General features: G+C 39.0%; 1 protein-coding gene across 1 annotated transcript in view; it reads right to left on the bottom strand.

The window, feature by feature from the left end:
• The window catches only part of LOC124168917 (thrombospondin type-1 domain-containing protein 4-like), a 351,906-nt gene extending 345,036 nt beyond the window's left edge, over nucleotides 1-6,870 (bottom strand). Inside the window, exon 1 of the mRNA XM_046547306.1 lies at nucleotides 6,269-6,870. Coding sequence (XP_046403262.1) covers nucleotides 6,269-6,319 — 51 coding nt within the window. The 5' untranslated portion in view covers nucleotides 6,320-6,870. The remainder of the gene's footprint in view (nucleotides 1-6,268) is intronic.
• Nucleotides 6,871-27,271: the final 20,401 nt, after the last annotated feature.

Here is a 27,271-nt window from a genome sequence, read left to right on the forward strand (position 1 = left end):
GATGGAAGCACAATTCCTTAACTTTATTTCAAGGGTCACGCTACCTCGGGAGAAAGCGTAAATACGATTATATAAAAAAATGGCAATAAATTATGAATTGGGAATGGTTCAGAAGAGATTCCAGTATCTCCTCATTCGTCAATGCTTCATATAAAATATTAGAGCGGAAATCTTGTAAAAAACAGCTCAAAAACAGCTCAACACAACGTTAGTAGTATGCTGCGCAGCAGTTTGTCAGTTCGAGACAGCAGAGGGGTGATAGATAGCACCGCGGACGTTGTCATTATTTTCTATAAATACTTTGAATTTTATCGCAATTTTTAATACACCGAATTCCACCCCCTAAAATTATAGCAGCGGTCGGTCCTCCATTTTTGTGTGAAAACTCTCGGCAACACTGCATTTGTAACACAATTTTACAATATTGGATCGGTTTCTTTTGAGTTATTTAGGTAACGCCGAGCTATAATCAGTAAAATATTTAAAAAATCTGCACAAAAGTGAAATTGCGTAGCTTCCTATTAATGGATGAATTGTTAAAACCTCTTTACATTCGATGGTTAAGAAGTGATGTGTTCAGCCATGAGGTGACACGTGTATTGTCGGGTTTGGATCTGCATAAATAAGTACGTTGTAAAACTGATGAAAGCATTAGTCTTAAGTCTGATTTCCCTCGACCGCAGTTTGGGCTAGAGGCAAATGAATAGCACACATTCCAGGCATATGGGGGTCCAGGTCCTTTCCTGGGCCACCTCATGCACTTTCAGTGTTTTGCTCGAGCTATCAATAGATTTTAAATGCTATCGATCCCACCGGAAAAAGGACTTTTAGTCAATAATTTATTAACTGCGCTTCATAGAAAAAGTAGCAATTAATCAGTCGCATGAAAGCCTTAGCGTGAGGTTACGGTATCCGTAAGTCAATGGCAGCGTTAATAGAAAAAAAAGCTCGTATATTACCTCGCATATTACCTCGTGAAATTAGCACTAAAATTGGCGCGGAATTTGGTATAATTTAAAATCAACCAGAGCATTGGCGTGACTATTGGGAACGCGCTGTGATATATGAATGTTCTTTTGCTCGCTTCGCATTCGCGTTTTACACATTCAAACCGTAAAGAGAGGAAAAAGGCAGAGCGGATTGAAACATAAGTTGGATATAATTATATGCTATTGAGAAATAAAACTCCGGGAAAGAAATTTATGCGTCTAAGAAGCAGATCAACTAAATTTCAACACCCTTTGAATCGGCTGTTTGCAGTTTTAGTTCTACAAAAGGATGATAGATGGCGTCCACTTTAAGCTAACTTTTTTTGGAAATACCACGAAGATGTGAAGTGAATTTTCTCTTTAATGCTTATTTATATTTTTATTGCTATATTTCCATAAGCTGGAATTAAGTATACAGGCCATCATTACTGCTAAAGCCTTTTACTCATGCAGTTTCTTTTCATACATTTTAAATAATATTGGCTGGGTTTACTTCAAACCTGCGAGTTAATGTTATGGACATATGTGATGGTCCGAATGGTGCAAGAAGATAGCAGTGGATAACAAGGTGCAGGTTGAAATATGTACTTTGACCTACTGTTTGCAATTGTGATATTATTCATGAAGAAGAAGAGTTGCTAAGCAATAGAGAAGACACCAAAAAGCCCGCATTATGGCGTCATTCACCAGAAAAGGCGGGAGTTTCGATTCATTTCGAGGATTCGATTCGCGCGATTTGATCCATGACACCGATTCGATTTTTCAAATCTTTCATCTTAACTCAGTGATTCAACCCGAAGGCTTGTTTGTATATGTGAGGGTAGAGCTCTCCTCGAACCAAGTCACAGGCACGTAAATTACACGCATTCAGGGAAGAATCATTCCTTTCCCTAGGTAACCTTGCACATCGAATATTTTGTTTGAGGGTGGCCGAGGGCTTCACCCGTGATCTGAACCCAGGACCCCTAAAACAGCATTCAAGACCTCTATCCACTAGGTCATGCTCCCCCCTAATCGTCTATAATGAACGAAATAATTAATTAATGAATACTCTACGCATTGGAATGAACCAATTCCATGAAGCATTCGCTGTGGATACGAGCGATTTTGATCTCCTAACAGATGATCGTTCAAGGAAATTTGCAAAATTTATGTTAATGAAATTCGGACGAACAATTATTAAGTCAAAATCACTTCATGGCACGATTCGAAAAGTTGATTTCTTTCGGCGACCGACCTGAATTACTAACATCCAACCTGCCTTTCCAAGATATTAAACAAATACAACCTCTATAATAATAATGTTTATTACTCCGTATTAGTAATTAAAAACATAGCCAAATATTAGTAGCTTTCGGTAGTCTAAATGGCGGGCCTGTGTCTTGGCTACCATTACGATAGAATAATCTTCCATACATTGTATAAATAGCAGGAAAAGGTCATGGACCAATTTAACAAAAATAATATATTTGACGTCATTTATTATTATAAATTTGAAATTTGATTCAACAATATGTTTTCAATTTTAGGAGAAATAAAGTCATTTTATTACATTTTTTCGAAAAATGTGAAAATTTACCACCCTTTTTTATTCTTTACTTTTTTTGGAAAAAAGTTCTAGTCTCGTGTAGTCCACATTGTTATTTCCTGTCAACATTTTTTACAAAAATTCCAATGTGCTTCAAGACTTTTGAATCCACTGCGAATAAATCCTATAATACGAATGATTTTCGCTTGCAGCTGCATGACTTGACTATCTATGATCGCAACAAGCTCAGCTGTATTTAGATTCATTGTTCTTAATGAACAATTTCGTTCATTTAGAACGACTTCACGAATCATGATTCAATTCATTCGATTCATTCAAAATGATCCATCCGTTCTTGAACGACACAGCCCTAATTCATAGTCGGAATGGACACAGAAATAGTGACAAGAAGATGTATGGTGGCCCCCGTTAATCACTTTCTAGATAAACATCGCCCACTATGAATAACGGCTCCTATTTCTCAACGACCGGTTCCTCCGGTGTGCTATGAGGCTAGAAGCGCTAGGTTAAATGTTATACTGCACCATATATCAATCTTCCAATGAATATACCAAGCAGATAAATTTTATGTTAATATTTCCCAACAGCTCTTACGTAAATAAAAATTGCATGCGGCGTTACGGAATCACAGTAAAAAGTATATAATCGAAAGGATAATTATGGAAAATATTTAATTATCAAATTAAGAGCACAGAGGTCCAGACTTCTCAAGGAAAAGCACAACTTCAGCCATGAAAAATGAGCTAAACGGTTTGGAATCAATACATCAGTGCTCATTTGAAGACCCCTTCGTAGCAGTATGAAATATGCATTGGCCATTAGACCCTCAATTTGAAATCGATCCTTTTTAAGTTGTTTGGCGCTCGATGTATCGATTCGAGTATTTTCCAGAAAAACTTATATTCCACCAGCCATATATCTTACTTTACATACCACTTTAATCGTTCCTTATGAATCGATTCTATATTTTGCTATATTAAAAGCTAGATTTTTGTATACTAAATTTTAGTTATATTATTCGTTGTTTAGTTAAATCATTAAAAAATATTGGAAACGTGGTGGTTTTGCCATAAATAATACTGAGTTTCCATTTATGGATAAAACGAAAAGTACTGATAAATCGAAAAAAATTCTTCTTTTTACTTACAATTTGGTCCTCTATCGATCTACGGAATTATTTTGAGAAAACATTTCCACCCCCAAAAACGGGGTCAAAAACCATCCCAAAATGGAAGTGTCAATTTGCAGAATACAACTAATGTTGGCTGACGCATTTTATAACTATGAAGAATATTTCAAATCAATTTTTATATTCGGACGGTACAGCTACTTTTACGCCCCTTTAATGACTAAAACATATAACTAGAAGAAATTCGGTACACATCTAAGAAGTTCATCACTAAGTTCATTCAATCTCATGGCCATCAACAGGCTGAGTTGCTCATTTATTTCGAAAACTCAATTGTTGCTGTTCTTATATGACAATTTTGACCGTACCGGTACAATTGCGTTAAAAATATATTAAAAAGTAAATCGGACGATCGAGATCAGACAAGATACAAAAAAGTAAGTTGTGGAATTTCACACGATAGTCAACGTATCATTCTCTTCGCCGAGGCAGACAGTCACAATTGAATTCTTAACGCAAACTAGCAAGAGGGTAAAGCCATCTATTTGAAAATAAAAAATCACACGTTCTCAACGTTCCTAGAACAGAATGGACAGGATCAAATATTCACATCACAAATTTGATACAATGCACCATCGGGGAAAAAAACCATTTACAGTCACCCATTGACACCGTTCTTCCGGAAAGAAAATTAAAGAATTTTCATTTATATCCACAAGCATCACCTGTCTTATTCGTCCATTTATTTTGAAATCACCATTTTTGCTGTTCTTTAAAAGCATGACAAAGCCTGAAAAGCGTGTCGCATTAGAAAGACATTTAAAGTGTTCAAAATTAATGTCAGAAGCACAATCCGTGCATCAAAAATACGCAAGCCGTGAAATGTTGAAGAATTTATATTGCACAAAATTATGCCAGATATCATCTCAGCTGTGAAAATTCACAAAAAAAGGTATCACGACATTTTCCTCGCAAAGCCACTGACAAATGGAAGAATTTGACGCATTTCTGAGTAGCAAGTGGGTGAGGCATTTATTCGCACATGATATCACATGCCAAAATTCTCAACATCCCACACTGTCTAGTCAAAAAAACGCTTTTTAATGTAAAGCATAGAGTAGTCACCACTTTTCGAACAAATATAAAGTCGATTATCTCGTAAACTACAACTCGTGCGTCAGAAAAATGCTAAGCGCCTCTTTTGCGGCAAATATTATCTGGCTTCATTTCATATTCGAGCATTGTTTCGCTATAATTAAAGGAAAATCACTTTTTACGATCTACACTGAAAATTTATCACCTAATATACTTTCGTCATTATCTAGGTGTCATTACGATTATTTCGCATTGCGCAATTTCCACCACCAGACGAATTAAGTGAGTTTCCTGGGATCAAGGTCCAAAGGTATCAAGGTAGATTTAGGCCCGAAACGAAAAAAAAAACTGATTCGCGAATTCCGAGTTATACACGAAACACGTCGAAATAAAAGTTACCTTTGCGGGTTGAGGGAAGTGACCCGCGTTCCCAGCAATAGGTCAAGGGTTTCAGCGAATTGTTCTTGAGACTCTTCCATAGCACGGGGCAAAAATTTGGGATCACACGAATTTTTCCTCAATTTGGCCATTTTCGATATTCGTTGTAGGGGTTAATAAACAGGATGAAACATGCACGTCGCAAATTAAATAATGCTACTAAAACTACAGCACTCACTGACCGACTGACTCAGTAGCACCTAAGATGATCGACTTGGAAATGTCTTAAAATTTTCAGAGAGCCTTAACTTTTAGGCAATGAGATGGGGAAAAATAGAAAATCTCCACTTATATATTCTGAAAATTACCCATTCGCTGTTCAACTATTTTTCGACGATTTTATTGTCTCTTTCCGTATTTTTGCCAATGCGACCGCCGGCATAATCAGTGGCGAATAGCGTATTCAGCAATTACGCTAATATAGTTATATTTATCATCTAGAGCCAACGTGACTTTTTCGTTATTTTAATTGCTTATGTACAATACAATATGCGAAATCACGTGACCTAATAGTATCTCTGCCCTCAAAAATGAACCCGCTTGAAGAATAAAGGCGTTGGTCTACTGGTTGGTTTTAAAATTTTAATGACTATAATACCCTATCGGTGAATATTGGTTAAAATTAAAAATTTTCCGCTCCAAAAATGTAAGTATGCAATGCAAAAATCGAGAAACACAAGTTGCCACTCACCACTACAATAAAAAGTCCTTCGCACCTCTACATTATTACACTTCCGATATTTTTATCCATCTAACTATTTCGATCATTAAGCCATTTCGATGAAATAAAAAAAATTGGAAAATTCGTAAATATTAATAATACCACAACAAACTCACTCGCGGACACTAAAATCTTGGCGATGGTAACAATAATGCAGTGCTGATGTAAGTGCTGCAGTGTAGGTCGGTCGCTATAGTGATGCTTAATTGAGTGTTAGTGCGAATTTTTACAGACGCTATCAGCTGAAATAATTGCACTAATCAACACCTGCTCTACGTATTCAAACGACAATCGAATCGTTCAACGCAACCCGCCTTCCAAAAAAATATAAACCAATCCAAACTCACCGCGAGCACCACTGCAGCTATCACCGACACCAAAGTCATTGTCCGCTCCATGGTACCGGCGATGATCCTACCGCCTACACCAAGCGCGGGGATCGAACTCCTGACCCCTCGGATGCAGTGCCCGAATCTCCCTCACTGGCGCTGAAGTGTACGGCTCCTCCTCGGTTCAACTGCCTTCAGCACGTGTATACGCCGAGAAGTTCCAAAGCGGGGGACGAGTCGAATCGGTTAGCCCGGCAGGAGCGGCGGTGTCGGCCGGGAAGAGAGCAAGTCCTCCCTCGGTGAAAACAATTCCGACGGATCGCGAACTGTCGGCGCCGCAGTCCCGCTTACGAATGCGCCAGTGCGCTGCGGTGGCTCTGGGCGAAAGGGGGTTGATGATGCAGGAAGGGGGTTGGAGGGGCACGGTTACACGGTTGGAGGGGGTTGGTATTGGGCAGTCGCGTCTTAGGGGGTGCAATGGTTTGGGATTACACAACTTGGTCAAAGCAGGGGGAGGAGAAGGAGGTCGCTAGGGGCAAAGCAACAGGTGCTTCACTACACATAGGCGGGTACGCCTATCGTGTCCGAATGGTTCGACCGCAGCGAGAGCGGTGCAGGCAAACACTGAAAGAAGGAAGATGCTGTTCCTGCTGTACTCCCACCTCCCCTACTTCTCCACCCGCCCCCACCTCACCCTTCCCCCTCAACAGACAACACATCTTCCCAGCTGACGATCAAGAAGGCGGACGACACCGTCTCCGAAAACGGAATCGCACCGTCACTTTTTTTTCAGTCCCTTTTGGAGCGATGGCTAGATAAAGTGTCTTTGACTTAAAGGGGACCAAGACTAAGGTTTCGGGCACGATTTGAACCAGGGACCCATGGAGGTACTCAGCGAGGGGCAGCTTGAAGAAAAGATCCTAGAAGAAAAAATCGCAAGTCTTTGAGAAAAATCAGCACTGAATTGAAATGAAAGCATTCAACAAATTTTCTTTAAACCCGCGAAAAATGATATGTATCAGTATAAGATATATAGCTAAAATAAAACTATTTTTTCAAATGTCAAAACTTGTCTTGTCCCCCGCTACACCATGGCTTGCCCCCCCTAGTTATGATCCTGGGTACGCCCTTGCTGGGACCCTTCGGTAATATGGCAAGTGAAAATCGAACGCATAATTTCAGCAAAATTTTCAGGAATTATGACCTAGTTTCAGCATCTACACAATAAATACGGAGGACTTAACATATTAATTGCAGTGGAAAAATGCGATTAAATTAAAATGCAGGCATTGGTGGCGACGGGTATTGTGCTTTCCTTTAAAACAAGAGGTTGCGGGTTCGAGTTCCGCCTGGGCAGTTTGCCCCTAACAAGGGCATGGTTGTTCGTGCACGTTAATTGTAAAGATAGTAAAAACCCCCGATGCAAAAGGCCAATGTGAGCTGTTTTCGGGGGTATGGGAATAGCTACATATAAACAAAAAGTTCAGCAAAGGGAACGAAATCAGCCATTTGGTTCATTTCAATACCGCATTGTAAAATAGTTTTGCTGTCATAACTACTGTTCAGTAAAACCACTTGTCTGTTTCCAAACACTTTTATTTAACCCCGACCATGGTTTCGGCAACTTGTGCCATTCATCGTCATCACTGGTCAACAATCCTAGGATTGGTTTGACGCAGCTCTCCACTCAGTTCTCCTATCAGCTAATCTTTTCACACCTACGTATTTCTTCTCTTTCACATCCTTCTTCACTTGTTCCATATATTTTGTTCGAGGTCTTCCTTTTCCATTCTTGCCTTCCACTTGTCCTTCGACGATTGTCTTCATCAGGCCATCATGTCTCAAGATGTGGCCTATAAGGTTGTTCCGTCTTCTTATTAAGGTTTTCATGAGGCTTCTCTTCTCTCCTACCCTTCTTAGGACTTCCTCGTTACTAACTCGGTCGATCCATTTGATTTTCATCATTCTTCTGTAGCACCACATTTCAAAGGCCTCTATCCTTGCTTTCTCCGCTTTGGTCATTGTCCATGCGAAGCATACTCCAAATGTAGGTTCTTATAAATTGTTTCTTTACTTCCATATTTAAGTTTCCCGGCTTAAGCAGGTCTCTCTTTTTGTGGAATGCTCTTTTCGCCTGGGCTATTCTGCTGATGATTTCTTTCTTACTTCTCCCGTCACTAGCTATCTTGCTTCCCAAATAACCGAATTCATCCACCTCTATCAGTTTTTGCTTCCCTATTTTAATGCTAGTCTTGACTTCTTCTCTTCTGCTGCATACTAAGATCTTGGTTTTCTTCGTGCTTATTTTCAGTTGATATTTACCCATTACCCTACCATTGTGCCATTATTAAGGATATTACCTTGATAATGGCACGAGTTGCCGAAACCATGGTCGGTTTAAATAAAAGTGTGTGGAAACAGACAAGTGATTTTACTAAGCTGAATATCAAAGATTTCCACCGTATCACGCCGGACACTGTATCTTTCATAACAACTGTATTGTTCTCATAAAAAAACAACCAGTAAAGAATTCTGGGAAGGTAGCCTCAACAGAGCTTTTTCTTAGGACCGTTTTACACGGGGCCCGGAATTGCGCAGGTTAGAGCTGCATTAATTTCTAAAATGGCGTGGAATTGCGCAAATGTATGAACGAAATTAGAACAGGGGGTATTTTGCTATCTCACGTCCACGCATTCTGGCATGTGTTCCAGCAATTCACTGCTTTACACGACGCAATTTTGATTGCGCCTTCGCACGTACGTCAGTTCTATGTACCGCGTAAAACGGCCTTAAAGCGGTGAATTGCTAGAACACATGCGAGAATGCGTGGATGCGAGACGGCAAAATAGCCCCTGTTCTAATTTCGTTCATGCATTCGCGCAATTCCACGCCATTTTAGAAATTAATGCAGCTTTAACCTGCGCAATTCTGTGCCCCGTGTAAAACTGCCTTTACACCTTTCATTTCCCACATTCTGTACAAAAACTCTGTATTTCTTTATGAACATTGATTTTTTGGAAGTAAAAATATTTAATATACTTACTAGAGATGGCGGAGTAAGCGAAGATTGCAAAGACCAAATTTCGATTGGGTCCTGTGATAAGCATTCAGAAATCCATGAGCTCCGTACAGTACAGGCTAGCTCCCCCTTCTTAAGATCCATCTCCGTAGACAACACATCTTCCCAGCTGACGAACATGGAAGAGACAAAAGGTCGATTTGTAGAGGAGAAAAACAATAAATTGTCCGGGAACAGCGTCTAACTTTCTGAATGTGATTTTGCTATGAGTCCCATGAGTTAATGACAAGGACCGTCATTGAAATTATTAGCGTGAATTTTAGCGCAATGAAATTAGTGCGAACATTTTAAAGGAGTTTGCTCGATTTTCAATAGATGAGGGAATCAGCGTGAAATTTTTGAACGCGTGTTAGAGCAGTCATTTTTTCATGCACTTTTAATTAGTGTTTCGTTAACTCTAATCGCGTGTCATGGAAGAAGACAAATCTGAATGAAAAATTGCATGGGTATTGTACTCAATTGAGAAATAAACTGCGGAAAGTTATATAGAGTTTGAGGTGGCACGATGAATGTGAACGAAAGCTATCGATATCAGAGAAATTAGGCATTTCAATATTTACACTGACTTTCTTTTCGCACGAATCTTCCCATTGTCAAAAAAATATTTTCAATTGTACTTTGTGAAAGCGAAAGGCGTCGTGCGAAAATAAATTCAGCGGAAATATTGAAATGTCATACATAGGCGGATTGGGGGGGGGGGGCACGGGGGCACGTGACCCCCCCCCCCAGACGCTTAAGAAATAGACAAGATTTGTAATGCGGCTATCATTACGTTCGTTTTATTTTGTGTATTACGGAGCCTCAATCATTTCATTTAATATTAATAACTTTCATATCGAAATAAAGAATAATTTCTACGGCAATTGTTGCATTTTGTTTTTAATCTCAAATATCAGAAGATCTGTAAGACCCTTGTGCCCCACAGTAATAAATGCTGGATCCGCACCTGATGTCCTATCTAACTAATCCTGAAAATAAAATCGATAATAAAACTCCTTTCTTTGACGCCTATCTAAATTTAACTTCTTTAATGTTATAGGCACGGAAGAAAAAGTTCGACCATGTTCCAAATTTATTCATGTTGAAAATTCCAGACAGAAAAACCATTCGCCTTGACTAGGATTCGAACCCGGATCCCCCAATTTCCGTTCAAGTGCTATGACTAGTTAAGCTTCTGAGGCATCATTTTCCTATCTAGAAATTTTTTGGACTATGGCGGACAAGATGGTCCTGTGATTTTTGTCCAAACACACGCATAATTTATTTTTCTCTGTGGATTTTTCTCACAATTTGTGCATTGCGGGTGACTCCCGTAAAAGTTATAACCGTGGCTAGTCCCGGTATACTTAACATTTCGTCAGGCGCAATATTGGAATTGCTGAGTTCAGGCTAAATGTGTCCTACAGGCACAGATGTGGAAAAACATAATTAGCTCTTAGTACGGCTCAGTGGGACAGGTTTAAACTTTAAAGCACCATTATTAGTGTAGTCTAACACGTAAATGATTTCTTATCTGCCATGCATATGCCCCTATACACACCGTCATCCTGCCCCTGACCAATCCAGCAAGGTGCGATTTAATCTAATATTTTGTGTATTAGGTATCATTATACGTTGAGTATTTTGGCATGTGACTTCTATATGATTAGGGTTTTTTATTTTGCTAATTAATATATCCAATAATGCTTTTATTTAGCTTTACTTTACCATTATTTTGCTCAATTATGCTAAATAATCCGCCACTGATCCGTCGGCTGAAAATGCGAAAAGCGGAAGGCGGTATATAGCGTGCCAAAACAAACAGCTACAATGAGTATAAAGGGTATATGCCACCTATTGGCACGGAGAAGTGGAAAAAACACTTCCATTGAGCCTGTCAGATCCATTGCGCCCGACGGAAGGTTAAAATCAGTCGTCTAGTTGTTTAAATGACCGACCAAACTTTGAAAAGCCGTGAAGGAGAGGAGTGAAGGATATAATAAATGATCTTCGTGGAGAGAGCAGGCGATGGCCGAATATAAAGGGGTAAGCCACCCCCCCAACGCTTCCCCTCCTACCTTAGACAACACGAAAGACAAACTCTCTGGCCAGATGTGGAAAAAGGAAGCGGAGAAGAGGCAACACAACGCGGTGTGTGCCTCAACAACGGGAGTGCAAGAGGAGAAGTGTTGTTGGTCGGTCCATGTCGCACGGATCCCTAACAAGAGGGGCCCAATTATTTCGGCCTCGCCGGGGGAGACGGGACAATTATTTTTCAGGCGTGGATCACAGAGACACAGGAGGCTATTTCTGGCGAAAGGCTCTGAAGGATTCTCTTTGTCTCCGCGAAGCCGCAATGCCGACAAGACTCTAACTTAATTAACTAGTAGTTTCACACGAACTAATTTAAAGAGAGTAATCCAATGATTACGGCGGGAAATTTAAGCGTATAACTAAGGAAACAATTCATCAGAGCTTACATTTGGAGTTTGTTTACCATGCGTTGAAGTACGTGTGAATATCCTTGCGGATAAAATTAGCATAGAAGGATTTCCCAATGGCATAGTTGTCACAGCAGAGGCAGAAAAACATTTGAAAAAGATTATAATCAATATGGGAAATGGGTGGGTATGAGCTCAAAATAACCACAAAGAAAAATAATACATATACGCATAATAATGTCGTTGAATAAAGTAGTGAAGGCCAATGATAAATGAAGGAATCAAAAACTGGGAGAATTAAATGAAATCTGCTATTTAGGAAGCAGAATTAAAAGTAATGTGGAAGGCACAAGAGAGAAGAAGTCGTGGGTGGAATAGCCCAGGTGAAGAGAAAATCCCAAAAAAGTTCAGGGGCAATGTGCCTGACCGGCACAGATGTGAAAAACATTAATAGCTCTCAGTACGGCTCAGTGGGACAGGTTCAAACTTTACAGCACCATTATTAGTGTAGTCTAACACGTAAATGATTTCTTATTTGCCATGCATATACCCATGTTACATATTAAGAAGTTAGGGCATTTTAAACATAAATGTAAGGAAACAATTCTTCAGAGATCACATTTGGAGTATGCTCCCATATGGAAGTGAGGCATGGACAATGATAGCCATGGAGAAATTTGCGGTAAAGTCATTCGAAATGCGATGCTACAGAATAATAATGAGGATGAAATGGATCGACTGAGTGAGCAATGAGGGAATCCTATGAAAAGTATAAGGAGAAAAGAAAAGCCCCTTGCTGTCGGAAACCTTGAAAGCTGAAAACCTAGACAAGAAGGCGAAACAAACAAATCGGCCATATCTTTAAGACATGATGGCCTGATGAAGACAATCGTCGAGGGACAAGTGGATGGCAAGAACGGAAAAGGAAGACCTCGAACGAAATAGATGGAACAAGTAAAGGAGGATATGTAAGACAAGAAATTCGTAGGTGTGAAAAGATTAGCTGATAGGAGAATTGATTGGAGAGCTGAGGTAGACCACTAAACCTCAAGGTAGACAAACAATTTTCAATTAGCTTAGTGGGCAAGTGGCACAGCCAATAGTTGCATACGTTTAATTAACGTGAAAAATATTAATTTTTAATAAATGACTATCTATTGAATTTCCCGGAAGCTAAAAAGACTCGAGAGTACTCTTTTACCATGTTTCCGCATTCTGAAAGTTGCCTTCTAGGTGTTTTTTTAAGTTTAGAAAATATTTTTCTAATAAAACTTTGTAGCCGTGCAATGGGAGGAAGAAGCATGAAATTACAATGGAGTCAAGTTCCATGGCCAGTTAAGCTACCTCGGTAACATTTTACTCTGCGGAAAATTGTGGACTATAGCGGACAAGACGGTCTGGACTGCTGTGCATATAATGCGATTGCTACCAGTCCAATTCGTGCTCACGGCGTCACAGCCGGAGGGCAAAGCCGGAACTTAGAACGCATAGAGGTGCACGCTCTAGACAAAGTTAAGTATACCGAGAATAGCCGCGGCGAAATAATTTTTTCTTTTGGAAAATTTCGCACAGTTTTTAAATTGCGGACGACTCCGTAAAGTTATAACCGTGGTAAGTCCAGAAATACTTAAATTAACAAAAGGTTACGTTCTTTGAAAAAGCTTACGTCTCGAAGCTGTACAGAATGAGATGATGTTCGGATAAACGGGACTCCACAGTAATTTAATGATGACGTCAACTTCGTACACAACATATTTTTTATCCGAGATAAGTGATAGGTATCATTAAGTTAGATTCAGTCAAATAGTAAACCACGTTTAAAATCGCCTTTTGCGTGTTTCATCTAAAGCCGTGCTCATAATTTTTAGCATAAAATTGCATGGTTAAAAAATCAGGGAGATAAGAGAAAAAACACTTCAATGATAACGTCTTGTTTGTTCAAAACAATCTTTCATGCCCGAGATATGGTAAAAAAATGCATAATAGGATTGCCGCACAGTTTAAATTAGGCTTACGTGCAACCTTGAAATAATCAATCTGACTTAACCCCTTGCCACAGTGGATTTCCTATCCCTTAGGTACCTATCTACCCCATTCAATAAATAAATTAAATCTATTCCCATCCAAACCCTTCACAGTTTACCCTCACTATTAAACGGAATTCAGCACCATCCAGGTCTAATTGATTCAACCATTCATTGATTCAACCCTTAGGTTGGTTTGAATAGGTGATAGTAGGGAGGACTGGGCAGTATGTCAAAGAGTCATGTATTTTAAAATACTTATTTGAAACACATTTTTATTTTTCATTTTGTACATCAAATACTGATTTTAGATATCTTCCCGTTCTAAAATAAAAAACATTCGTAAAATACTTTTGAAGCAGATTTAATAATAATTCTGTAACATTATGCCGTGTTTATGCCTTAGAGATTTCTTCGGTTTCGTTAGAATAATTTTCTTCATGTTTGCACCTATCCATAATGAGCCAAGGCAGGTTATATTTTTTTTTAATCTCATAGTTTACATACTAATGTATTTTGTATTTTAGAAGGCAATAAAAATACTATTTTATTTCAAAAACCCAAATTAAAGGTATTTTTATTTTGAAATATATTTGGAGCGGTATTTTGTATTTCAAATACTCCTTGGCCTGCATTTTGCCCAGCCCTGGGTAGAGCTTACCTCGCACTAAGCCAAAGACGTGTGAATTTCAGACTTTCAGGTGAGGGGAGCCACTTCCTTTCCCTCTGCCACATAGAACTTGGAGGATTTTATTTTGCTTGGCGGAGTGCGAAGGATTCACCCGCGATAATTTGAACCCGGGACCCCAGGATCTGCATCCAAACGCCTTCCCCAATTGGCTCTCCCACCTCGCTTATTTATCAATATTTATGAAAAAAAAGATTAGGAATATAATTTCTACAAACAAACGCAACAACAAATGCCATGGCGCTGGCGATACGTGCTGAAGACCGAATGGGATGAGGAATAAGGACATCGGCCGAAGAACGAACGAATGAATTTTAATTAATTCTCCGGTGGAACTTATTAGAGTCGTATACTCTTCACTATCAGTCAATAATAAACCATAATTTTTCGATTTGTTTCATTTATTTTTAATAACTATGAAAATATTACGAGTAAGTCACTTAAAATGACGGTTTAACCTCATAATTTCCCCAAAAACCGCCATCTCTTATACTACAATTAGTGATACTTGTAAGATTTAACATGAATTGTGATAAAAAAGAATATGCTCTAACGATTGCATCAGTCGAAGGAAACAATTTTATAATGAAATTGTTTTGTTAGTTTCATACAGTGATAAAAAGTGCATCTCTATAGATAAATCTTTTGATTAACAATAATAGTAACCTAGAAGCAAAAACGTCCCAGCTTTTTAAATCATTACGTTCACTAGCCTTTCCGTATCTTCACTCTGAATTTTTAACCCAAAGAAGAGTAATAAAAATTTACCGATCGTAAACTCATGGCCGGTAATACACTTGCCGATAGGATATCCTACCACCTAGGAATAGAGCGAAGGATGTACCTATAAAATTCACCAATTTTCCCATTACGTAGAATGTATATCTACATCTACATCTACATAATACCCCGCGAGCCGCCTAAAAAGCGTGTGGCAGGGGGTGTTAGGACACCAGCCGTTTACAACTATAAAAAAAAGAAGTGCTCTAACGAGGTTGGGACTAGCGTTTATTAAAGTCCTTTATGGTTCGGGGAAAAAATATATCACGTGATAAAATGGATTGGGATAAGATAAAATTTTCAGTACTGATTCCGATGTCACCTTTTAGCCTTAATGAAGGATTTAATAAAAACCGATACGTTGGTAAAGACATTTTTGTTCATAATTAATATATTTTTTAAATTAAAAACGATTCACATGGCAAACCAGATGATATAACATTTACCAGAGTCTATTCAGAACCTATGAACAATTAAGCATGAAATTTAGTTTGTTTTTCATGCAAACAACAAATTTGCATAACGACAACATTATTTGCAATTATGTATTCAATCGATTATGCATAAAAGATTTTAAAATCATAAACACGCAGTGATATTAACTTTGAATTCTGTCAAAAACTTTTTTTCACATTGCTATGGATGATAAAATAAAATAATAAAAAAAAATGTTAAAATTCTGATGCCAAGTCGATAAATATAATATCTGTATATAAAACTCCCGATCAGCGTTAATGGTAGCCAAGCAGTAAATCTATCGAAGCACTTTCAATCGTTACACTTTCTCACGCCCTTGGGTATCTTTACTCTATACTTTTCAGCCGTTAAAGAGTAATGATAATGTACCGAACGTAAGCTCTTGTTTGAGAGCATTTTAATACACTTTCTGATAGCGTTTTACTGCACAGAGCGATATAATAAGGGATGTTTTCACCCTTTCACAAGGGCGTAGAAGATTGTCCTCACAACTATAAATATCGATAGATGGCCACCTTTCATTCTGATCGGAAAGACCTCTTTTTTGTAGCAAGTACCGCATGAAATGATCGAATGGCAGTTCACTGTGGCGCTACGGGCAGTTGCCGCTTTTATGCGCGCAGGTACAAGAGAATCGTAAATTATGTACCCACAACACCCGGTAGGTGGTGCCGGAATACGCACAAGAGCTGCTATCATCAAAGCGATGAACCCCGGCCCGAAGTGATTTTATTGAAAACACTTTCCACTCGAGAATTTTCACTTCACTAATGACTGCGATGAATCTTCAAGTGGCACCTGCTGCTAGTCGACGGTTGATATGCACTTTTATCTGCAGCCTGTCATCCTGGCCACTTAAAAAAAAACACCCAAGTCGGTTATCGGTCGGTGGACACACACAAAATGGAAGGAATACCACGCTCACATTACGAATGTCCTAACGTTCGTCGGTACGAATTTAAGCTGCTCCAAAACAGCTTCAGAACCAACCAAAGTAACTCGTAGTTCCTGACAGTGCCGATTTACAACGGTTGGCGCTACTGCGACTTGAAACAAAAGAAAGACATCAAATGATGAAAAGCAATGAAAACATTCGCTGGGGCATTCTATCATTCAATAGCTTCAGCCATCGCAAAATGTGATTAGAAAATAATAGAGGCCTTCGACACGTGTTGAAGGATAAGGATGCTGAATATATTAATAGACATTCAAACAACTAATAATGCATTTGTGCCCTTATTCTGAAATTAGACAGAATTTAAGGTGCAGCATGAGTAAAATTTACTAAAATTAAATTACTTTCCCTGAAAAACGTTCAACGTAACCATTCGAAACCATCGTTTTCCAAATGGGCCTCATAAGCTTCCACACACGCAGAAAGAATATATTACTTACGCATTGAGGTAAACTATTGCGACTACGGTCTTACAATAAGTATCAACGATGTCCATTTGTTGAAGATATATGAAATGCCAACGATAGTTGGAAATTTTTAATTAAAACTTACTTCCAATTTTCCACAAATGCGTTAACATTCTTTACACGACTGGTTTAAATTTTAAACATTTTATTCTATCGTCAGGTCAAAACTTTTATTGCATAAAATATTTTTAAACTGGTCGTGTAAAGTGTGTTAAAGCCTTTGTATAAAATTGTGACTAAGTTTTAACTCACAATGTGTTAGAATTACACCATTTTTAGCCAGAAAAATCGTTCTGTATCCTTAGAAATAGTAAAAGATAATTTGTTTGCTACTTCAAGATGTGGGTGACACTTAACATAAATAGACGGTAAATTGAATTAAGAAGAGAATATTCCGTACAAAAAGAGTTACAATTAATGCTCAGTGACATTATAACTATGTTTGTCCACTGCAACGAAAACTTTACGCATAATGACTTTATAATCGTGACATGAAGTAATTAATTTAATCAAATCAAAGAAAACCATACTTTAACTCATTTCAGCCCTATCAATTGATCATCAAATTCTTGTGGGGTGAATTTATTTCTACGTACCAACTGATGAACAATAAGGACCTGCTTTTAAGCTTACAAATGGTAATGTTTTCAATACATGTCGCAGCGATTCTTGGACGTTGTCTGTGCTACTACATATTTCTATGATAAATGAAGGTGTAATTTGACAAATAAGCAATTTAATTTCGTAAAATGTCGGAATAAACATCAATGTTTACAAAACTGAAATCGTCTAGAGAAGTAGCTGCGGGGGAATATATAATAATACATCGGTCTCTTGATGGTAAAAATATACTTCTATACGACGCAATACGAAAATATAGCGTTAAATATAATACGTATTGTAAATTATTCCAGAAACGCATTGAATGACATAAGATTTATCAGTAATAATATGATCTGAAATTGAGTGTAGTGCCACTGACTCGTTCGCACACTGTATTTATTCTGCCCAGAGATTATTTCTCAGCGGTCCCCCCTCCCCCTTGCGGGTTCGCCCGTACTGCCAAACATTGCACAACCAAAATTATAACTTTTTATATCATAAGATGGCATTGACTTCTATACGTGTGTAATAAATTTAACTAAAATATTTCCTTAAACTCTGCACGTGACTTGATTATTTTTTATTAGGATAAAAGTAAAGGTAACTCAAAATATCTTTTGCGCCCCCCCCCCCCCCTCGAGTTTTATCTGTATCTGCTACTGTTATATCTTGCCAAGAGTGTGAATGATCACATTTCCATCGTAGTATTAATTGCCGGTTTATACCATGAAAATGATATTAAGCAGCTGCCCCCCCACCCCCTAGAAGCAAAAATCGCAAAAGTCTTTAAGCAAAATCAGTACTCTATTGAAACGAAAGCATTCCACAAATTTTCTTTAAATCCACGAAAAATGATATGTATTAGCACAAGATATGTAACTAAAATAAAACTATTTTTTCAAGGAAATGATCTCATAAACTAATGTCACAACTTGGTTTGCTCCCCCCCCCTCCAAAACCATAGCTTGCCCCACCCCCCTTAGTTATGATCCTGGGTACGCCCTTGGCTCTTGAATGAAAAAACTAGCATAGATGTTGCGATTGAGTGTTGTGAAGTATCGCGTGGAGAGTGGTAGATGCTGTCATAGTTTCCGGGATTCCTCCGCGTTGATTGTCTGTCTGATGACGACAGTTTCTCCGGCACTTTGCACTCAGGTATCTTCACGTCAGAAGTCTTTTCAATTGGTTCCAATCTCCGTCATCATGCATAAAAAAATGCGGAGGAATCTATGGCGATTAAGAATAGCAACGTCACAGCAGGGGGTGAAAAGTCAAGGTGCATTAGTGATTTTTTTTAAACAGAGTTGGGTAAAGAAATAAGATAAAGAAAAAAACGAGATAAACTAGATATTTAGAGTTGAATTTGATTTTTCACTCGACGTCACCAAAGAACAGAGAATCATTCGAATCCCTTGCCCACCAAAGTTTTGTACATTTCTTCTATCAATTTCTCAAAACTCTCTTTAGAAAGAGAATGACTTGTATGCCTTATCTTCTCAACCCCTCATAGTATTTAGAACTAAAATTCTGAATTACCGTAGTATTTCTAACAGCATGGTCTAGCTTCATAGGAAGATTGATTCATGAGTAGTTGACAAGTTTTCCCTTTACAGAAATGGGGAAGTATAATTCGTCAGCTAACGTAACATTTTTATGATGTTATGGTGTGCGTGTCTTGCATGCTGGAGATGTATCCCCCCTGCCAAACACCTTTGGCTCACAGGGTATTACGTAGATGCACATCAAATGATTTGCATTAAAAATAATTGAGATTGGGTCAATCCATTTGAAATCGAAAGTGGAACATTAAGCCTGAATCACACGATCATTTTTTTCGTCGCGAAAGCGATCACTGTCGCGATCACTTTTCCCGTCGCGAAAAGCGACCGCTCTAGTGATCATTTTTCTGAATCACACGGTCACTCCCGCCGTCCCTTTTCGCATCATTTCCGATATCACAGCTCGTTGTCATAGGACCCGCATCCCGAAAATACAGCGTGTTTGTTTATCTATGTCGTTCCCACAATTGTCAAACGCTGCGCTGCGATCACACCATACGGTCATGCGTTCTGATTGGCTGATATGGGGTTTTAGGGACGGTTTTAGCGACGGAAAAAGCGACCGGACGAGTGATGAAAAGTAGCGATGGGAATCCTCAATGCGATCGCGAAAAACAATTGCCGGCGACGATCATTTGCGAGTGATCACTCTAGTGATCGCGATAGTGATCACTTTTCGCGACGAAAAAAATGATCGTGTGATTCAGGCTTTAGAATCAGTCTAGACCTTAAAATTGTGATTTACGATGGTGACTTGGGAGCAAGTGACGTTGGTCGATAGGTAGGTACCTTCGTCGGTACAATCGTAATGCAAACGGGTTACGGGAACCTGCCGTCCTTGTCTGGTCCGTGATTATTACTGTCACGTCCATTAAGTGAATCCGTGATTCGGGCGAAGAGCGTTCTCTGTAATTATTATCTGGCGCCGGACAAGTTTATTACCATTGCCCGCGGTACAGCGATGACTCTGCCGCTAAATTTTCAGACAAGCATTTACTCTTTCTATTCGGATCAAAGTAAAGAGTACGATCAACTTCCAAGTCACGCCGGACGAGAAATCTCCGACGAGCACCATGCGATTAATATATGCGAAATTTATCACTCACTAACTCTTTTGGCGGTCTCTGGAGACCCACAAGTTCTTTGGCCTTAGCTCACGGGTTGTACTCCGCCATCTTTGGCAGACAACAGTTTCGACGGCACTACAGCTGCCTTCTTATGGTCGATTACCCTAGTAGCATCAAAAGGATTATATCTAGATTTAACACGTATCATAGTATACACTGTATACATATTATATCTGTATAAAATACATGCAAATGACCTCTATCATGCAGATAATATCTAGATATCATACGTATTGTATCTGCTGCCATAATATGAATTACATATTGGCGATGCAAAGATTCTCCCCAGCGCCCCTGGCGGCCGCGCTTGGAAGCACTCTAACTCAGACACATTTGTTTTTCGTGCTCTGGGAAAAATTTTTGCTGTGTAAGCCTTGGAACTGTCATGTGTCTGCTTTGCAACCACTGATTTGTATGCCCTTTCGAACTGGTGTGGAATTGAAACACGGTACACAGAAGTTCATGACGTCATAGCGTGCTACCATGTCATGAAGTCATTTGTACACCTTTCTAACTCATATGCAACAGATTTTGAGCTGCTTTGGATTTCCATAGGAAACTGCTACGGAACTAATTTTCAACCTTAGGAACTCATTTGGAATTAACATTGGAACTGATTTGTACCAGTCGGTCACCCGTTTTGGAACTCATCATAGCGTATTCAGTTTTCTTGAAGTTTATGGTGGTCTGTTTAGGAAATTTAGGCAAGATGCATATTGCGAATTGAGGTGCTGCAGTGCCATCATTTCGCAATAGCTCCATTGCTATCCAAAGCATTCGTCACCAGTGAAGGCACTGCAAGCTTGACAAACTTGACACATGTTTGATATTCTCATAAGGCGGAGTGAGGGGTAAGTGGCTTTAGTGGTCAAGAAAGTCCTAATCAAGAGCTTAACTCCGATCTTCCGTGGTTGACGTGGATCATTCAGTGTCCGTTTCTGAGTGAAATGCCTTCGTTTCTGAATAATTTTTCTTAAAAACAGTCATGTAAAATGTCTGAAAATCCGATGGAAAATGCGAAAAATGGCCTTTCCGGGTAATTGAACTTATCTACCGCGACATTGAAAATATTTTCGAAGGAGGGATTCATTTTTGGCGAAAAATTCAGTCCTAAAATACAGAAAAAAATATGGACATAAGCCATTACCAGGGGATCGGGAAGACAATACATCGACCGGTTCGTTTTACGTATATTAATCGATGCAAAATACTACTTTTCCGAAAATATTAAAGAACGAAAGAAAAAAAAATTTTGCAAAAATTCTGTAAAATTCAATATTTATGTGTGAAATATACTTTGAAAGCATAGACATTGATGTTATTACAGCAATAATCTACTTGGAAACGCCAAAAAACGCCATTATTAACGACGCTTGCGCCATGAAGTTGCTATTGAATACCTTTATTACACGCAACCAAGATTCAATAGTGATTCAACGCCTGCGGACATATGAAATGATAGTGGGGCCAATATCATGGACGCTACTCCCATATGCTGATGACATTCTTCTTATTGTGTGTGAACTAACTAATTTGGGACCTCCAATCATGAATATTGACAAGTTCATGTAATGCTATTACATACAAGTATTGTGTTGGTGACTAGAGAGATTGATCTGTGAATAAGAACTGAGAACTTTTTATCTGAGAACTGTTTATTAACATTTGTCTTTTCTCCTTCTTTTGTGTTATATTAACTTACATGTGGAGTTGTCAACCATGTACTTCACCACAGGCACTGCTTTTGAGAGAGGAAAACATAAATGAAGCTGTTACAAAAGAAATCATAGTTTATTTTGTGATCAGGTACATAAAATAAGGTTACTTTGGCATTGCGGATTCAAAAACATAGGTAAAATGCAAAATATTAAAGTAAAACATTGAAAATAAAAATTCACACTGGTAACTTAATAGTGGCACATCAAAATACATAGACTATTACACCACAGTTGAGCAAGAGAAAAAAACTGTGAAGACTATGTTTCTGGACAAATAAAATAGTCCAAGAAAACAAAATAACACAATGACAAACACTAGAACTGAGAAAAAACATGTAAAAATAAGTTGAGTCAGTTTGCATTTTAAAAAATCAGTTCTATGACAAATGTCAGGAGAAAAAAAAGTGAAGGAAAAAGCACCTCAAGAGAGGCTTAAGGATTAACATAATGATCCTCCATCATTAGAGGAAGAAAGTGATCAAAATAAACATCACCTAATCTACTTAAGAGGTCGAACACATAATGAATCTGAATGAAAAGGAACACGTACTTGATAATCATTACCAGCCGAAGAATAAACAATGTAATCACATTGTGGAATGCCACTCAAAGCCATACCTATTTGAACTTGGGCAAAATGGTCAGTCCTCTTCAAATTTACATTGTTGTCCAAGGTCTTCACTGCTCTTTGATCCAATAACTTAGCTGCCGTCGAAGTCTCGCCATCCTTAATTGTCTTAATTTCAACATTTCTTACTAACCTGCCATCAACCAAAGCTGTTCCATCCAAACTTGCTCTCACCCACGGGATTTCTGGACGGACTAGAAGTCCTCCAGCTCCACTCCACCACCTGTCAACCCTCAAGCTCCTCATACCTCTTTCTCGCTACAGTTTCAAGTTTGTTGCCTGTCTGTGTACTTGTTACCAATAAACTTGCTATGGTACAAATCTGCGTAACGTTTTTTCCAGTTAGCTTTAGGATTTACCGCATAATTGTACTGGCTGTATGCCTTAGATGCTGGGATAGACATATTTCTGCCTTTGAACCAAGCATCAGTCCTCTGCGGGGTTACCAAGAGCGAAGCCACTTGGTCTTGGGTCACGGTAACATTTTGCTCATAAAATTCCAGCAGAACTGCATCCACACTTTGAAGTTTTCTCCGGGTGAGAGCTTCCACATTCGAAATCACCTCGAAAGGGGGGTTGCTCAAGAGACTGCTAATGGTATGGCAGTCCTGAGACGCAGAGGAAGAGGACTGGGAAGTACAGGACGAAAGACCTTCACCCACTCTCATCCCTGAGTAAAACATAGATATTTCACTACCAGGGGCACCTGAAGTGTATAAGGGAGGCTTATGATACGCCAGTACTAAACAGTTACACAACAACACAGAGACATACAGAGATATTACAAATTCTACAGCAGAAAAACAGGATGATGGGCTTTACCTAACACCAGTCAGATACGGATTTGAAATCAACAATTGATGGCCAACCTATTTCAAGGAACCATATCTTTTAAGATTGTACTTAAACTTCATCAGTCTATTCCTCCAACGATCCTCCATTTCCCTCGTCACGGGGGCCACAGAAGAAACATAAATATTCTTTTGATCTCGAACATGGCACAGTTCGGAGATTTTTTGTGCTTCATACTCTCGCAGCGTCGCCTTCTTCAGTTTTCCCCATTGTTGCTGGACATCGGTGCAGCTCAGGTCGTCCAAATCTCGACATTCGATACTGAAAAAGAAATTTAAAAATATTAACGTAAGTAGAACAACCATTTGAGTTCAGCTAACTATCCATCGAAGGTTAGGTTACTCACCGGCATAGGTACAGCATCACGGCCACCGCGTGCTTGCACTTTTCTCAGGAACCCGCTGGACAGCCACACTGTAAACTCTGATCCCTCGACAACCGATCGCCGTAATTCTTAGATAAATCAATCCACAAATCCACGGAATACGGATGCTCAGAAGTCAGGCCCGAGGTGCGAAGAACCAAAGCCTGCACATGAACTTCCGACACTTTTTCCTCCCTTTTCCCCACCGAAATCACCAGGCCAGCATTTAAAACTTCTTCTCCCTCACACATGGGCCTCACAAACCCTGAGGCCTGAGGTTGCTTTCATGACGTCCACAACCGATAATATCTTCAACAACTTACCGTATTCTCACGTTGAAACACATGCAGTAAATATGGCAGAGGATGGAGAGTGTCTGAGTTAGAGTGCTTACAGGCGCGGCCGCTAGGGGCGCTGCGGTAATCTTTGCATCGCCAATAGATTAATTATGTATGACTCATCGTAAATCTATACATTATACATATCTTATACATGTCTGTTCATTCCTGGTTACGTTGTAAGGATATTATTTTTATATTCTAAAGATTCTGGTATATATCAAGGACCATGGATCATCATGCATGTGTAAAATATGTGTAATATACAGATTTGCAAATCTGTATACCGATGTATGTCGAAATCTGAAATATATACAGATGTAATCATTTGGTGCTACTGGGGTAAGTGACGTTCCCTTTCATTACGTACACTCAACGAGTTCTTTGGCCTCACCAACCACAATTCGAGAATCCGATTGAAGTGTGTGACACCTGGCGGCCAAAAATCGAAGTTGCGGAGAGGTGATCGCATGAGTAAATCTGTTAGTCGTTAACTATCGATCTCAAAATGGGTGACATTCCGCAATCGTGCTATTGATACTCGCTCGAAGATTAATTGTATCAAATAATAATAGTCGCACTTTTACATCCAACATCAATTATTTAATGTCCTTATAAATCCAGAGTATTAGATAAAATGCGCAAAAGGTTGGACACTAAAAAAAAAACTTTTCCATAGTAACTGCAGAGTGCATCCAAAAAAATGTTTGCGTTGCCATTGCTAAGTAACTAATAAGATGCGACCCCATGTTTAGAGGACAAAGAGAATGCTTGAAATTGTCTCCCCAATCATATCCTGACGTATTTAAGATTCCTCCTGAGACAACCTTTATAAGACGTATATAAAAAAACTACTGCATGGTTATGTTACTATAGAAATATAAATAAGTAGGTAATAATAATTGTCTTTGGTAATTGCCGTCCCCGCTTGAAATCTCTGCTGAATTCAGAAAGAAAAATCTAGAGAAGCGAACTGAACTTCACTTATCTCTAATGTACTGGATTTAGATGGCAACTGAACTCCAATGAACCCTAGTTCATAGGCTACTGGACTCTAAGGAAACCGGGTGTTAAAGACAAATGAACTCAACTGAACGGTAATCGGTATGCTTTTAGGTCCCTGCTTAATTCAAATGAACTTTACAGAATTTATAATATAGAATTCAATAGGTAAGGCTTCCAAAAGCAATTTAGCTTCGACCAAAGGAGGAGGAGCTTGCTTTAATTCAATAATATATCTACTTAATTTGTTTTCAATCAGTACATAAGATTTCTAAGTGAAATGGATTGAAAATATAGCCATGATTAATCAGCGCAATCCGTAAAAAAATTTCCTTTGAATATTACCACAGTTTACCTATGCAGAATAAAAAAGATTTTAAACTATACACTGTTAGACCGATAAATCGATAGATGAATATAACATAATTAGATAAGATTATTCACGATTTGGGCCAGAAATGCATGCAATAGTAATAACTATATTTGCATATCAAAGGAATTTTCGCTAAGGTAGGCGTTCATTGCGACGCGAAGAACGGATGAAAATCCATACATCTGACTGCGAATCCATCGTCAATTAGCTAGTTCTTTTAGCTATCGGCTTCATTTCCCCCTCCCGATTAGATAAGGCAAAGCAAGGGCAAGAGTCAGCCGTGAACCGTGTTCGGGCACTGTAACACACAGTGTAACGATTATTATCAGTCGGGTGCAACTATCTTGTGACAGACAGTGAAGAGACAGCGAAGAAATAATGAATAAATACATAACACAGCGCGATGAATACGCTGCCAGTGTTTGGGACCCAAAATGAAAAAGGCTTAATAACAGAGTTAAAACGCGTGGAAAGAAGAGCTGCCAGGTATGTGAAAGGTCGTTACGATAGTCTTGTTTATGACCTCTTAGATAAACTCGGATGGGAATCTCTGTCGGACCGTGGATTGAAAAGTAGACTAAACCTTTTAGATATATTCAAGAGCAGTGTCTTTTCCAACGAAGTTAACCATATCTTACGGACGCCAACATACTACGGAAGATCTGTTATAGATAGATTGTAGAACAGACAGATTCAGAATGTCTTTTTTTCCACGATCAATAAGAGTTTATAACGGCAGTGGTAGAACTCATAAATAGATTGCTTGATTTTTAATGTAGCCTACTAACCTATGTAAAACTAAATGCATGATTCTTAATTCTATTATTATTTCTTACAGCATATGGCAGTATAATTTGTTAGTATGCTTGCCGTTTTTTGGACCGTGTGGTGTGCATGTGGGAGTCCAATTGCATGCTGCATGCTGGTGATTGATCACCCCCTACCAAACACCCTAGAGGTGGCTCGCAGGGTATTATGTAGATTTAGATGTAGATGACTGAGGACATCTTCGTCTAAATACTACCCCAAAAGTCGAGAGGCGTATGGATGTGGTTTTCAGGACGCCAGCCGTAAAAGAAGAAAATAAGAGAACGTGCTAATTGGACATACTTGACTAGAGAGTCTCAACGAGCACATATTGAAGTCCATAATAGTTCGGGGGTGAAACGAATTCCCATATCTATCCGCTCGGAAAAGTAGGTATCTCTCTTAATTTGTCGTTTCTGTAGGACCTGGAAGTATAGAGTAATTCTTATATCATGTTCTTCTTGTCTCTCTGAAAGATTCTTAATTGTTCAAGCAATCTAAGCCTAGCGCGCAGCCTCCGAGTCCCCAGCGGCTCCCAGCCTAATTCGCTTAACATCTGGGTAACGCTTTATGTGCGCCCGTAGCAATTTTACATCTACGATGTTCTACATCTATATCTACATCTACATAATACCCCGCAAGCCGCCTAAAAGGCGTGTGGCAGGGGGTGTTGGGACACCAGCCATATACACAAAAAAATGAAGTGCTCTAACGAAGTTAGGACTAGCGTTTATTAAAGTCCTTTTTGGTTCGGGGGAAA

This window comes from Ischnura elegans, chromosome 12 (assembly GCF_921293095.1).
Source record: "Ischnura elegans chromosome 12, ioIscEleg1.1, whole genome shotgun sequence".
In the NCBI taxonomy this organism is placed as follows: Eukaryota; Metazoa; Arthropoda; class Insecta; order Odonata; family Coenagrionidae; genus Ischnura; species Ischnura elegans.